The sequence below is a fragment of the Vicugna pacos genome, chromosome 10, assembly GCF_048564905.1.
Source record: "Vicugna pacos chromosome 10, VicPac4, whole genome shotgun sequence".
NCBI classification, from domain to species: Eukaryota; Metazoa; Chordata; class Mammalia; order Artiodactyla; family Camelidae; genus Vicugna; species Vicugna pacos.
The window spans coordinates 73,279,050-73,293,153 of NC_132996.1; the positions used below are offsets into that span (position 1 = coordinate 73,279,050).

Consider the following 14,104-nt stretch of genomic DNA (forward strand, 5'->3'; position numbering starts at 1 on the left):
CATGAGCAGGGGTGGTGCAGGAAGCGGGCAGGGCAGGCTCCCCTGCCCCTACCCTGTTACCCCAGCAGATGCTCCTGGCACCCATTGGACACCAAGGACCCCAACAAGGAAGCCCAATTTGGAGACAAAGGCCGGACGCTGGGGACAAATACTCATGGAGCGGCCAGGCAGCCCGGCGGGGCCCACAAAGGGGCTGGGGGCGGGGCCCACAAAGGGGCCGGGGGCGGGGCCGGTAGTGGGCCTGGGCTGCACATGCCACCGTTGCCCAGGCGACGGCCCTCTCCCGGAGAGGTCTGCTGGGCCATTGTCCGGGGCACACAGGACGTGTCATACACCAGATGGCCGTGTGCTGTGTAAGTCAGTTATCGGGGGCAGAGTGAAGGAATGCGGCCGCGCGGCGGGCTGGGGCGCCATCTGTTCCCTCCGACCGCGGGCACTGGCGGGCATTGAGCGCCTGGCCGGCCGGCCCAGCCTTCACTGCGGCTTTAATTAGCTAATTCCATAATTGGGCTTTATTTCAGGTAAATTGCATTTCACACTCGAGAGGGCCGTAATGGCCCGTCCAGGAGTGAAGCACTCAGGCACTTTGTGCACAGTCGATAATACGCAAAACAAAGCGGGGCTGGGTGCAGGGGCCGCGCCCGGCCCAGATGGGCGGCCCGCGAGCGAGCGCACCGAGGGCCCTGCTGAGCCTGGGCTGCCGGCGGGGCGGGGGCGCCGTGGAGGGCCTGCTCTCCCGCCAGCCGCCTCCTGGGGTTTCCACAAATATTTACTCAACAAGGAAACAACAGCTTTTGCCTTTCCAGTAATTGTTGCTCTTGCCCCTCCCCCCCGTGGGTGCCGGGAGGCCCCAGGCCCTGTGCTGCCCCTCCTCCCCTCCCCCCACTGGCCAGTGCCCGGCAGGCCAGCCATCCCCTTGTCCCCTGGGTGGGAGCCAGGACTGGGTCTCAGGAGCCGCAAAGTGGGACCCAGGCCCTTCCCCTCCCACAGGGGCCTGGATGCCACTCGGACCAGGAATTCCTGCTTAGCGGACACCTGGGCACCTGCCACCAATGGGACGGCAGGGATTGCGCCCATGAGGGGGGCCGCGGAGTGCTCCAGGCAGGGCCTGTGGGGAAGGGAGATGGGCCAGGGAGGAGGCAGGGGCCCAGATGCCCGTGGGCAGCAGTGGGAGGTGGGCAGCAGTGTGCAGGTGCTGTCCTAGAATTAAGAATTAAGCCCCGTGGCCCCGGAAGCGGGTATGGGATGCGAGCGCTGAGGACAGGGTCCCTGACATGCTTGTCTGGTGGGTGATGCCCCCACCTGCTCGCCCTTCCCCTCAGTGAGGGTCACAGGCCTGGGGTCACTGTCTCACGAGGGGCTCTCAGGGAGCGCTTGCCACAGGAGGGGCTTTGAGTCTGGCCGTAGACCAAGGGAGCGATCAACAGACGGAGAGGGTCAGGAGAACTTCCCTTGTTCCCAAAGGCAACAGCGAGAGTGAAGGCTCAGAGGGTGGGCTGGGGACCTGCCTTGGCTGAGGGGACAGGAAAGGCCTGGCCTCCATGTGCTCCTGGGTCACTGGGGGACCCCGCTCCCAGAATGCCCAGGCCAGTGGGTTGGGGCTTCCAGGCCTCTTCCTCTCGCCTGGGCGGGTGTAGACGGGGTGAGGGGCACTGGGGCGCTGAGGGGTGGGTGGCAGCTCCACGGATAGGTGGCCCCCGAGGTGGTCCTCACTCCCCAGAAACAGAGGTGACAGCAGTGTAAGATCGATCTCGTGACTCCACGTTTATTGGCAAAACCCTGCACGATTGATTAAGAATCAAAATCACACCGTGAAATTCATTAACACGCAGATTCCAAATCACCACAAATTATTCTGATTTCCGTGAGACGTAGCGCCCAAGAGGAGCCCCGTCCGGTGCAGAGATGGCGACACCCTCTGCTCCCCTGCGGCTCAGCAGCTGGCGAGGAGAGGTGCCAGCCTGTGCGTCTGCCCAGCTGATCAGACCAGGCAGGGGGCTGGAGGCAGGGCCCGCGAACAGAGAGGGGCTGGGGGACCCTCCTCTTTTCTCCGGAATGGGTAGGAGGAGCTGCCAGTTCGAAGTGAGGAACTTGAGCATGCCCGTCCCTCTGGAGGACGGCCCACCCAAGTGAAGCTCTCTGGGGACAGCGGTGGGCCTGTCCCCCTCATTGGAAGCTGTGGCTTCAGGAGCAGCTCCCCAACAGCTCCCGGCCCGAGTCAGTATCTCTGGAAAGAGAGGGAGGGAGCCAGCCCCCGCCCGGGGCCCCTGAACCGGTGCTCAGGCCTCGACTGGGCTTTGGCTCGTGGGCATCCTTTGTGCAGTGTGGGCTGGGCCTGCCCTGCCCTGCCTGCCTCCTCCCCTGCGTCCTAGAGGCTGAGGGTGGAGTCCCCACAGACCCTGTCCTGGCCGTCCCTCTGTCTCCCCTCAGAAGGTCCCTGGGGCCGGCACACAGCTATGCTGCTTACCGGCCACACGCAGGGTGGGCCAAGTGCCGGGGTGTGCGGCCTGACCCCCTGCCACTGTGTCCCGAGTATCATGCAAGTGATGTGGGGGTCCACGATCTCAGAGATAAGAGGGCCCCTCCCCACCGCCCAGCCAAATCCTAGTACCCACTGGCCGGGAAGAGGCAGTCTGGGTGAGCCCCCAAGCCCAGGTGGAGGGCCACGTGGCCCACCGGATGTCTGGAGCCTTGGAGGGGTGGCCAAGGCCCAGTGGGTGGGTGGAAGGTGGGATGGGCTGGGGGGGCTCCTCTGGGCCTCCCCTCTCAGGCTTGGGCCCCAAACCCCCATCAGGATCCCTCGTCAGGGCCCCTGCGGGGCACGGTCAGCTGTTCATAGGTGGGCAGCGCGTTGCTGGGCAGGAAGAGCTGGGGGTTGATGGAGCCACTGCTGCAGGGCTGGGCTACCTGGGCCCCGCCCTCGCTGGGGGGCCGGCTGCTGGGGGGGCCCCCGTGGTGCAGGGAGATCAGCTGCTGCAGCAGGTCTGTGATGAGCACCAACCTCTGGTCCAGCTGCGTCACCTGCGGGGACAGGAGCAGAGGGGAGCTGGGCGGTGGTGGCAGCCATAGTGCGCAGATGGCCCCAGGGTCTGGGCTTCTTGAGGGCGGGGGGAGAGGCGGGGCCAGGCCCTGGTCTCGCCTGTGTATAGAACACATGTGTGTGTCCACGATGTCCATGGCCCTGCGTGCCTGCACTTGAGCGCACACGTGTGGGTGGGGTCCCCGCTCTGCAACCCCCTTCTGAGACCTGGAGGCTGAGCTTCCTGGAAGGGCTGATGGTCCCAGGCAGGGCTGCTCCCCTGCCTGCTGCCCTCCACTGCCCCCCACGCTTCTACCAACGGCCTTTCCTATGCTGAGCACCAGGGCGGCCCACCGCGGACGAGGTGGGGCAGGACGCGCGGCGGGCAGCAGGTGCTCAGCCAAGGCTGCTGGATGGCAGTGAGGGGACGGGGCTGAAATGGGCCCCGGGGTCGGAGGAGGGCTTCAGAGCCCTCAGAGCAGGGGCAGGGGAGAGGCAGAGGTCCTGGCATGAGCCAGGGTCTGGGGGGAGGCACAGCTCATCTGGGGCCTGCAGTGCCCTTGGGTTGGTTCCCCCAGGGTCCCCGTTAGAGGACCTCCTTGGGTACCTGGAACACCGGAAAGACTAGAAACGTGGGGGAGGGAGAGGAGGTGGCCAGATCATCACCGATAAGGGCCAACCTGCAAGAGCTCGTCAGGGGAGAGTGGCTCGGCCAAGGGTCAACGCTGGGGCTGAGGACAGCAGGCAGGGCTGGCTGTGGTTGGCTGTCCAGTTGGACAAGCTCAGTTCGTGATGTGTGTGCTCTGGGCCTCCCTGTGCCAGACGGCCCCTAGACCTCTCTGGGCCCCACTGAGGGCTCCGATATCTCTGCCCTAGGACCGGATGGAGCTGGGTGCTGGTTGGCCTGGGGAGGAGGCCACAAATCCCGCAGAGCTGGATCCCCAGGCAGCCCGGGCCACGGTTCAGGGGTGGGGAGGCAGTCACAGCCCTTCTCCCGCAGTGGACACTGAGTCAGAGGGGACAGGCAAGGCTGGGATAAGATGGGGGGGTCTCTCCTGAGTTGAGGTACGGGTGAGGGTCCCCTAACCTGAGACCCAGCGGCAGGTGGGGCATGATGGGGGCTGTCCTTCTCCAGAGGAGGAGGCGCTGGTGACCCACCACCACAGCCTGGCACAGGGGCTGTGCTGTCTTCCAGGGCCTCCCAGGCCCCCTGCCCGCTCTGCCTCCTCTGACCAGGTGGGGCCTGAGCTTCCCCCAGGGACAGGGACAGCTGCATGTCTGAGGCCCCATCGCCCAGGCCAGAGGGGTCTAATCTCTTCCCAGACAGATCTGATCTGGGAGCTGGGGCTATAAAGGGAAGGGTGTGGAGCCTCTCTGGTTTGGTGGAGGTGGGGCCTGGGCCCCTCACTCAGCACCCTCACCCCTGCACTCCCCCAGGTGCCTGCCAGACACCCTGGTTCCTCCACTGAGGCCACCCCACAGACACAGGCCCTGAGGCCCCAGGAGAAGGGCCTCATTCGGGGTCCTGCAGCCCCCACCTGTAGGTTCCAAGCTGGGGATAGGAGAGTGGCCCAGGAGGGCTGAAGCAGTCACCTCGGGAGGGGGCGTGAGCAGGAGGTCCAAGCTGAGCTTAGATGGTAAGGCCCATCTTCCAGAGAGAACAGGGGTGGAGGGGACATGGAGGGGACTTGCACAACATCACATCCAAACCCCGTCCCAGAGGCTGGCCCAAGGCCCCCAGGGCCCTGCTGCCGGCCTGCTCAGTCCCACTGCTGGCTTGCGCCCTGGGAGGCCCGTGGGAGACCGCACGCCTGGCAGCCTTGAACGAGCCTTGAATGAGGCTGGTCCCGCAAGGCTTGCGTTGCTGAGCTGTGCTGGCCCCAGCATGGGTATTGATTGGTTTGGCATCAATTAAAGCACCAAATATGTTACAGAAGAAAATCTGTGGTTTCATAAATTTTCACTTTACGGCACTTGAACATCTGTTGAAGCCCCCAGAAGTACAAGTGGGTATGGAGGCCTTTATAGGGTGTTCTTGGGGAAGAAGGAAGTGGAAGAATGACTGAAATGGGGGGGGGTGCGTGGGGCATGGCTGGAGAAAGGGCTCGTCCCAGGGCTGGGAGCGCTCAGGTGAGGGGGCGCAGCCCCTGCTGGGGAGCAGCCAGGGGGCTGGCCCCAGGCCGAGCTCGTGCTCTGGCGTTTCTGAAGCTGCCTGCGTGGGTGCCAGCCCTGGCCCTGCTCAGTTCCAAGCCCAGCTCGGCCCCTTGGAGGCTGCTCATGGCAGATGGAGCTCTGAGGGGCGCACTGGGTTTCCTGGTCCCAGGGGACGTGCCCCCATTAGCCAGACTGCTGGAGGTGGCGGGGGAGCCGGGGGTGAGCTAGGATCTGGGCCAGAGTCCCAGAGCTGGCCTGATGCCTGGGCCTCATGCCTCCTCCTCCTTGCACAGGAGAGGAGGTCTAGGGAGGAGGGTTCAATGCCACCACTAATGAGACGAGAGAGGGGGCAAGTGGAGAAGCCGGCTGACCGACCAGACTCCTGCCAAAGCCTTCCAGCCGCTCGCCGAGTCCTCCTGGTCCTCCGGCTGCCCTCAGGGGCCTCTTGGGCCCTCCTGGACCCCTGCAGGGTCCTCCCCCTGCCCAGCCCCAAGCCTGCTGGACAGGGCCTCTCTCCATCCCTGGCCCAGCTTCAGGGCGTGGTGACCGCTGGGTGGGCCAGGCCCTGCGGCGCCCTCCCAGCCCCCAGCCCCCAAGCCTCCTGGAGCCTGTGGCTGACCCGGTGCCACACACCACCCAGGGCCGCCGGCTGCTCACCGCTGACGCTGGGCTCCCTGAGCGTGCCCTGCACTGCCCCGCCCCCCGGGCCTGGTCCTGGCCTCTGCCCAGCACACGTGGGCCCCCCTCCTTCTCAACGACTGATCCTGTAGCCCCACGGTGCGGGGTGAGCTGGGTCAGGTGGGTCTGGGTGGCCATGTCAGACCCCCATGGCCGATGGGCTTTCCCCTCTGGGCCTCAGTTTCTCAGCGGGGCAGGGGGAAGTCCTCTCCTCCCTTAGAGGGTTGTCTTGGGGATGGAGCAAGATGGTCCGTTGTAGGAGCCCGTGCTGGCTCTGAGTGTGACTCACGCCTGCTACGTTCTCCTCCAGAGCGGAGGGCTGGGCTCTACCACTTCCCAGGGACAGTCCTTGGGTCGCCTCACCCTGTGTTGTCCTCCGCCCTGAGTGCAGGGCACGGTTATCTTGCTTCGGATTTGCTGGGGATGCCAGCAAGCCCTTCAGTCGGCCAGAGGGAGGGCGTGGCCTTAGCCAGACCCTGGCCACCGGGAAGCATGTCCGTCCGGGCGGCTGCCCGGGGGAGGGCAGTGCCTGCTCCGGGGACCCGGCCGGTGCTCCCCCGGGTGCCGCTGGGGCGCGGCAGTTTTGGGGATCTTGGATCTCGCCATTATTTGCAGTTTGATAGTGACTGAAAGGGCAAGGCCAACAAAAGCTCCCTTGTTCCCTCCTCAACTCACCGAATTAATAACCATAAGATGACTTGCGGCCTCAGAAGAGAAAAAAGCAATTAGAATAACAGGCAGTTAAGAGAGCCCCGGGCGGCTGGTGATTAAACCCAAGGCGACGGGATTCCTGTTTGATGTGGTTATGAATTTGTTTTCAAAAGAAAATCTTAAAAAAGAGTCCTTCAAGGGAAATTTTTGCAGAACCTGCTGGGCCTCGATCCCAGCTCTGGACCCACTGATGGCCCTGGCCTCGTGCGGGCCTGGGGCTGTCTCGGCCGCACTGGCCAAAGGTGTGCAGGAGACAGGGGACACCAAGGCCTGGGGCTCGCGGGGGGGGGACCCCAACTTGGGAGGCAGCTTAGGGTGGCTTCAGGGTCCCTGGGTGGGCAGTCCACCCTGTCACCCCTCCCCAACATATGGTCTGTGAGAAGCCCCCACCATGGGGCAGGACACAGGGTCTGATGAGTGAATTCTGATTGGCGGGAGCAGGGCCCGTGCCTACCCCCATTACAGGGCCTAGCCATGTGCTGGCCACACCTGGGGTGGCGAGGCTGCAGCGGGCCACTGCCTCGGGCATCAGGCCCTGCTGGACACCAGAAAGACTGAGTCTGCCAGAGAAGACACTGCCCCCTGGGACCTCACGGCCCCTGAGTAGGTTTCAGGTGGACCTGCCCCTCCCACAACCACCCCTGGGACTTCTGGGTTCTTCGTCTCCATAGAATACCATTTTTTGCCCCACCCCATAGGCTCTGCCCCTGCCTCTGCCCTCGCAAGCTGCTGCCTGAGGGGGGTGTCACAGTGACCTATGACCTCTGCCCCCTGTGCCCTCCAGCACACGCAGGTGATGCTGAGCACTGGTTTTTAGGGTAATGGGTGCAACTGAGAGAAACCACACAAAGCGGAGGGCACTGGCTGCATCCTCACATCCCCACATCAGTCTAGACCCTCTCTCCACTGACCATGACAGGAGGAGGGCCACTCTGACGTCATAGCTGTGGTCTGCTGTCCTCTGACCCTGAGCACCAGGCTCAGGCCAGGGATACACCCAAGATCACCGACTAGACCCCACTGGGCCCCAGGCCCAAACTCAGGCCATGAAAGCACGGTTTTCCCACCCCATCATTTAGCCCCTTCTCAGCGCCCACCCTGTTCCCTCTACATCTTCCTCAGCTCAGATAAAGTCTCCAAATCTCAGCGTCATGCTCCATATTCTGTCAGCAGAAACCAAGAGACCCCTGCCCGCCTGTCCATGGCCCCCAATTTATTATGCTAGGACCATTGCAGTAGCTTGCCAGCCAGCCTTCTCCCACAGCATACTTCTACCTGGTGGTCCTTTCAAAACGCAAACCAGGTCACATCACTGCCCTACTTACACCCTCCTGAGTGCCCATCTCATTCCCAGGAGAAGCCTGCGTCCCTCTCATGGCCCCCAGACCTGCCCCCTGTGCTCTCTGACCCCCTCACTTCTTACATCCTCATTCACTCTGTCCCAGATCACTCTGCTGATCAAACGTGGTGGCACGTGCCTGCCTCAAGGCCTCTTCCCCTGCTGCTCCCCTGCCTTCATCAGCCACCCCTCATCCTCGGGTCTCACCAGAAGCATCGATCTGAGGCCACCCCACCTCCTGCCACGGCCCTCAGAGTGTGGTGTATCTGCACGCCCCTTAGCTGGTTCTCCCACCAGAACGAGCCTGCTCCCCTGCCCGTCCCTGCCGGCACACACAGGGCCCAGTTCATGCGTGTGGAACGAATAAGGTGGGCGCTACTTAGCCCGGCACCTCGACTCAGAGCCCCGGGAACCGTCCTGCCCGCGGGACCTCCGCGCCTCCTCCGGGCTTGGGAACGCCCCTCCCGCGTGGCGGGAACACGGGAATAACTCCCGTAAATCACCCTTTCGTTGGAGCCCGCGGGGCTGGACCGTCTCAGAGAGCCTGGTATGAGTGGGAATAGATCACTGCGCTTCACAACGTCGTAATTTATGGCAGGAGACGGTGTAATGGTGTTTATGACTTTGTTTTAGTGCTTTAGCTCTTGGAGAACTCAACCGCGTTTCTAGCCGCTGAGGTTTCACCGCCCGTCCCCGGGGCAGCCGGTCTGCCCGGGCGCTCTGTTCTGCAGCAAGCGGGGCACTCATCCGGCTCGGGGTGGGGGGGCAGCTTCAGAGCCGGGCCCACGGCTGCAGGGCCGGGCGTGCGCTGGGCGCGTGTGTCAGGCTGCGATGCGCTCATCTGTGTTTGTGGGCGGGCCCCCGAGGGAGGGCGTGTTTTGCGTGTGCGTGCCCACGTGAGGGGGTCTGCGTCCATGCACATGGCTTGGGTACACGGACAAGCTGCCTGGGCTCATGTCCTGCCTCTTCTGCCTCCTGGTTTCCTGGTTGGGTGACCTTGGACGAGACACTGGCCTCCCTGAACCTCAGTCTCCTCATCTGTGAAATGGGGATGATAGCAGAATTTCCCCTAGTAGGATGTTGCAAGGACTGAATGAATTAATGCGTGAAACCACTGGACACAAGGCTCAGCATTTGGCAAATGCTGATCAAGTCTCCTTTTTTGTTTTGTTTTGTTTTGTTTGGTTTAATTGAAGCATGGTCAGTTCACAATGTTGTGTCAATTCATGCTGGTGTACAGCACAAGGTTTCAGTCATACATGTACATACTGAGTCTGTTGTTGACAGTCACTGTCGGTAATCACTGTAAGCACATGTACCATCATGCCTGTGTGTGGCGTGGCCTGACTGTGAACGAGGATTCCTGCACAAGGCCAGTCAGCGTGTGTGTGTGTAGATGTGTGCATACGAGAACTCGGGCTTTACAAAGACAGGGAGAGTGTGTCCAAGAATGCACAAGCCACCCTGGTGTGGTTTTGCACAATTCCTTGCACCTTCCACCAAATCGTTCCCTGAGCTGCCAAACAGCGCAAGTGTATCTGCCTGCACCTCTCGGCCCCTGGGCCTTTGCACGGGATGCTCAGAGGGTGGGCATTGGGTGCCCCACAGAGCATGGGGGGAACTCTCCTGACTGGGAGACAGATCCTCTCTGCCCATGGTCACCGATACACTGTTCTGCCTGGCTCCTAGGGTCCTCTTGCCAGGCAGAGTCCAGACTGGGGGTGTGCCTTGGCCAGAAGAGGTGGATGATGTGCAGTGGTCCCTGGGGTGAGTGCACTGGCTGGCATCATGAATCAGCCAGGGTGGGAGTTTCAGAGGCTGCAGATCAGGGCCTCTGTCCTGGCTCCTGTCTCTCGAATCTCTCACTGTTCTGGCTCCTGGGTGGCCAGAGGGAGCCGTGCTATCAGGTGACCTGAGCCACCACCATAGTCAGCCATGCCTCAGCTGGGTCCTCAGGACAGCATGCCAAGTGGCCAAGGGCCTGGACAGTGCCACCACTCACCCCGAGACCCTTCCTGCTGAGCACCCCTTAGGAGTGCAGGTGGCTTCCCTCTGAGAGAGCATCATTATGGGGAGAAGGCCCTTCTACCTGCCCCAGAGACACAGGCTCACCCAGGGCAGACCCACCAGTGCCTGGCATCCACCAGGGACCCTCAGCAGTGCCTTGTTCCAGGCTGACCACTTAGAGGGGTGCGGCTCAGCACTGTTACTGCAGGCCCCCGTCTCTCCTGGGATCACCAGCCAGGAACACCTCACCCACCCTCCACACCCAGACAAGGACTCCCACCTGCTGGCACCACTCATACACACATACCCTCAAGTCTACACCCCAGCTCTGCACTCTCCCTGGGCCCCAGAACCTTGTCTCTACCACATGCAGGTCTAGCAGCACCTTGGAGCAGCAGATCCCAAAGAGAACTCAGACTTGCCCTGAGCCTGCCCCCAATCCTGTCCTCCCATCTCAGAAAGTGGCGCCGACACCCACACAGAGCAACAAAGCATTGCATTCCCCTGGTGCTCATCCACCTCCCACCCATTCTCTGCAGCACACACTCAGAATCCAACTCCCTCAGACACCCCTTGCCCAGGCCAGTGGCATCCCTGGCTGGCATTGTTGCCACCGCCGCTGCTTGACTTGCCCCTACTCCCCCGCCCCGTTCGCTCTAGACCAGCCAGGCTGAGCTGCCTCCCTCTGCAGAATTCCCAGTGCACCCAGAGTGAAATCTAACCTCCTTCTGCAGCCCCTGGGGCTCTGCGGCCCCTCACACAGTCCTCCCTGACGCCCTTTGCTCAGATCCTGAGCATATCCCTCTCGATCTTGCCCCAGGGCCTTTGCACGTGCCATTTCCCCTGCCTAGAAAACGGTCCTCCACCACAACACATAACCTCAGCTCAAATGAGCGTGGCCTTCCCTTCCACCACTGAAAGCTTCTGAGGCCAGGCCTCAGACCATGCCACCACTGTCATATCCCGAGAGGGTCTCCCTGCTGCCAGGCAGCTCCAGCAGGGGCCTCCGCTCTGCTCTCCTCCCACTCTTTCACTCGGCCACCACTGCCGGAATGTCTTCCTGGATTCTCGCGTGGCTCACGCCCTCACCTTGATCACATCTCTACTCAATTCTCCCCTCTCACGAGGCCTCCCTGAGCTCTGAGTGAAATGCAGCGACCTGCCCCCTAGACCTCGGTCCTCCGTCTACTTTCTTTTCCTCCAGGACACACACTGACATCACTGGTTTATTCTGTTTTTTGTCTCTTGCTGCCCCTGTCCAGGACAAAAGTCCCCGGGGGACTCTCAGTGCGCTGTGTTTACCAATGTGCTGGGTCCGTAGTCCTGGACGCTCAGCCACCTCCTCCCTAACCCCCACCTCTGCTGGGGCCACGTGTGTGCCCAGAGTTGTTCACGATCACCGCCTCACTGTGTCCCGCTGAGGCTGCCCTGTGTGGACTCAGGGAGGACGGCGTAAGGGAGAGCTTACAGAGGGGTTAGTGGCAGAGTTGGGGGCTCCTGGCAGTGCACAGCCCCCTGGGCTACACAAGAGCCTGTTCACTTGCCCCAGGCTGGCGGTGGACCTGGACAGTGGGGCCAGGACTCATGGAGGCCAGGAAGCTGCCCACGGCCTCCTGGTGGGTAGGCAGGGGAGCCCCTTGCCCAGCATGGGTGGGGCTTAGGCCTCCCAACGGGCTGGCCAGCCCCTAGCCGGGGCTGGGGGGGGTCCCACAAGCAGAGGCCAAGTGGGGGCGGCTGCCTGCCCTGCCCACGCTGGGCAGCCCCAGGCTAGCCGACGCAGCCGCCCTGCTCGGGGCGGGCGAGCGGGAATGTGGGGCGGCTGGAAGAAGGCGCTGGAAGCCGAGAGGCCATGTCTGTGTTGGCGGCAGGCGAGGCCCCACCTGCACTTGATTCTCCCCTGCCTCCCTCTCCCGCACTGCCCCTCTGATGAGCCTTGAAGTCCCGGAAGCCAGGGGGACGCTGGGCAGAACACTTTGTACGGGGAGCCAGCGATTTCTCGGCTGCCCCAGCCAAACCTCAGGCCTGGGCGGGTGACACACGGTCCAGCGACGGCAGGCAGGTGGGCAGGGACCGCCCAGCAGCCCAGACCTCACTGTTTCATCTGCCTCTGGCTGCTTTTGGCCAGGCCTGGCTGCCCTAGAGTCCCCCATCCTGTGGCCACCGGCCAGGGCGTGGACCCTGGGCTCCCCAGCCCCTAGGCCGCCCAGCAGTGCCCCTTGAGGCTGGCTTGCCCTCCCTGTAGCTCTCCACAGCCAGCAGGCCTCCCTCTGTCCTCACACCCCATCCTCGCCCTGCGTGAACCTCCGCTGGCCACCCTACTGCTCTCGGGATGAAGACACAACCCTGCCTCAGCCAGAGGGTCCCTCTCGGCCTGAGCCATGTGCCCCACCTTGGCCGCTGCCCTTCCCTGCCCCGCACTGGCTTCTGTCAGTTCTGTGTGTGCTGTGCCCTTCTCTGCCTCAGGACCTTTGCACCAGCCCACTCGCTTCCTGGGACTTCCCACCCCGCTCCTGAGCCAGCAGACCTGTCTCGTTCCTCAGTCCCCCAGGCAGGAGTCTCCTCCTTAGAGGAACCACCCCTCTTGGTCTCCCTGCTGTCACCTCCACGCTCTGACCCCTCCAGCCACTCAGTCTACCCAGGCACCACCCACACTGTCGGCTTCTTAAATGTCCACCTCCCTGAGAGCCAAGCCATCCCTGACCCGTCACCAGCTGGGGGTCTCCGGGCCTGGGCCGCCTCCCTAGCAGGGATGGGACCGTGAACCTGTCCTGCAGCTTAAAGGGGAGATTCAGACGATGTGGCTGGGGTGCCCTGGGGGCAGAGTCTAGCTCCTCTGGGCAGCTCCTCAGGCCTGTGGGGGTCAAAGGAGCCCCAGTGTGCCCCGCAGGATCCCAGCACCCCCAGCTGCTCTGCCCACCTCCCCAGAACATGCAGCCTACTATGTCTTCTCTCCACACCTCTCCCAGGCCACCCCTGGCTGTTCCTGCTCAGTTCAGGACAATGATCTCTCTCTGGACACCTGCCCAGCCTCCGGGCTGCCCCCTGACTGCACAGGCCCCAGGGGCCTCTTCCCTGTGGACCCCAAACCTGCTGGCCTCCAGGAGAGCGACCACGTGCCCCCTGCCCAGGCAACATGCTCGGCTCAGCTGGAGATCCTGCTGTTAAATTAGCCCTTTACAAGGGTTTGCCTGACCTAAGTAGATATGAGTACCCTTCGAAAACATTCTCCCTAAAAAGTAAAAACATTTCAAAGAATCAGCCCCTTTGACCTGGCCCGTCTCACTGCAGCCCCTCCTCTCCCAGGTAACCGTCTCAGTGAGCTGGTATTTATCCTTCCAGCCATTTCAAAACACGAGCTGGCGCATGCGATCCAGGCTCGGTCCGTGGCTTTAGCATAAATGGTAACGCAGCTGCTGCGGCTCCCTGCTGGCCTGCTCTCACTCAGCACAGGGTTTGAGGCTGCCCGTGTCGAAACATGCCCACGGAGCCCGCCCCTTGGGGCGGCGGTGCAGCGAGCCTCTCTGCGGGGCTCTGGAAGCACCACGTTGTCAGTGTGCGCACGGGGAGGCTGGGTGGTGCGCGGCCAGCACCGGCTGCGGGAGGGATCGCTCTCCAGGAACGGTGGCAAGGAGGGCCCTGCAGTGGCCCTTCCTCAGCGTTCCATGACGGGCTCCCCCCAGAGCCCTGTGCCCCTCCTCCACTCTGCTCCGTGCTGATCTGGAGGCGAGGAGGCCCCGCCCTGGCCTGTCCTCCTGTCCCCCGAGTGCACGAGGACAGCTCAGCCTCCGCCCTTCTCCCCACATCACCGCGGCCTCCCGCCAGATCGCTCGTGCTCCTTCTCCCAGCCCTGACACAAAACAAACACAACTCTCTTTTGACTTTGCCCCTCACGGCCACTGCTGCCGTCTCTCCTCGGAGGTGTGGGCCCAGGCCAAGCAGTGCCTGCGTCCAGCACTGCACACAGACCCCCCACGAGGGCCTCCCCTGGGACGTGAGCCGAGGACCAGCAGCGGGCTCTGCCTGGCCCCGTGATACCACGCCCTCCATCACTGCTGGGGTCCCCCTCTCTGCACTGGCCGGTACACGGGATGCCTCGGCTTGGCTCTTGGTCCTTCCCTTTGCTACACTCCCCATCATGACCTCATCCAGCTCGTGGCCTCATGTCCAGCCACATTCTGGGGACCTCACATGTACAT

General features: G+C 63.0%; 1 protein-coding gene across 2 annotated transcripts in view; it reads right to left on the reverse strand.

The window, feature by feature from the left end:
* Positions 1-1,740: 1,740 nt before the first annotated feature.
* KCNQ1 (potassium voltage-gated channel subfamily Q member 1) overlaps positions 1,741-14,104 on the reverse strand; it is a 319,441-nt gene continuing 307,077 nt past the window's right edge. For both annotated transcript variants that reach the window (XM_072970536.1, XM_072970535.1), the window contains one exon: positions 1,741-3,021. In XM_072970536.1, coding sequence (XP_072826637.1) covers positions 2,791-3,021 — 231 coding nt within the window. In that variant the 3' untranslated portion in view covers positions 1,741-2,790. The remainder of the gene's footprint in view (positions 3,022-14,104) is intronic.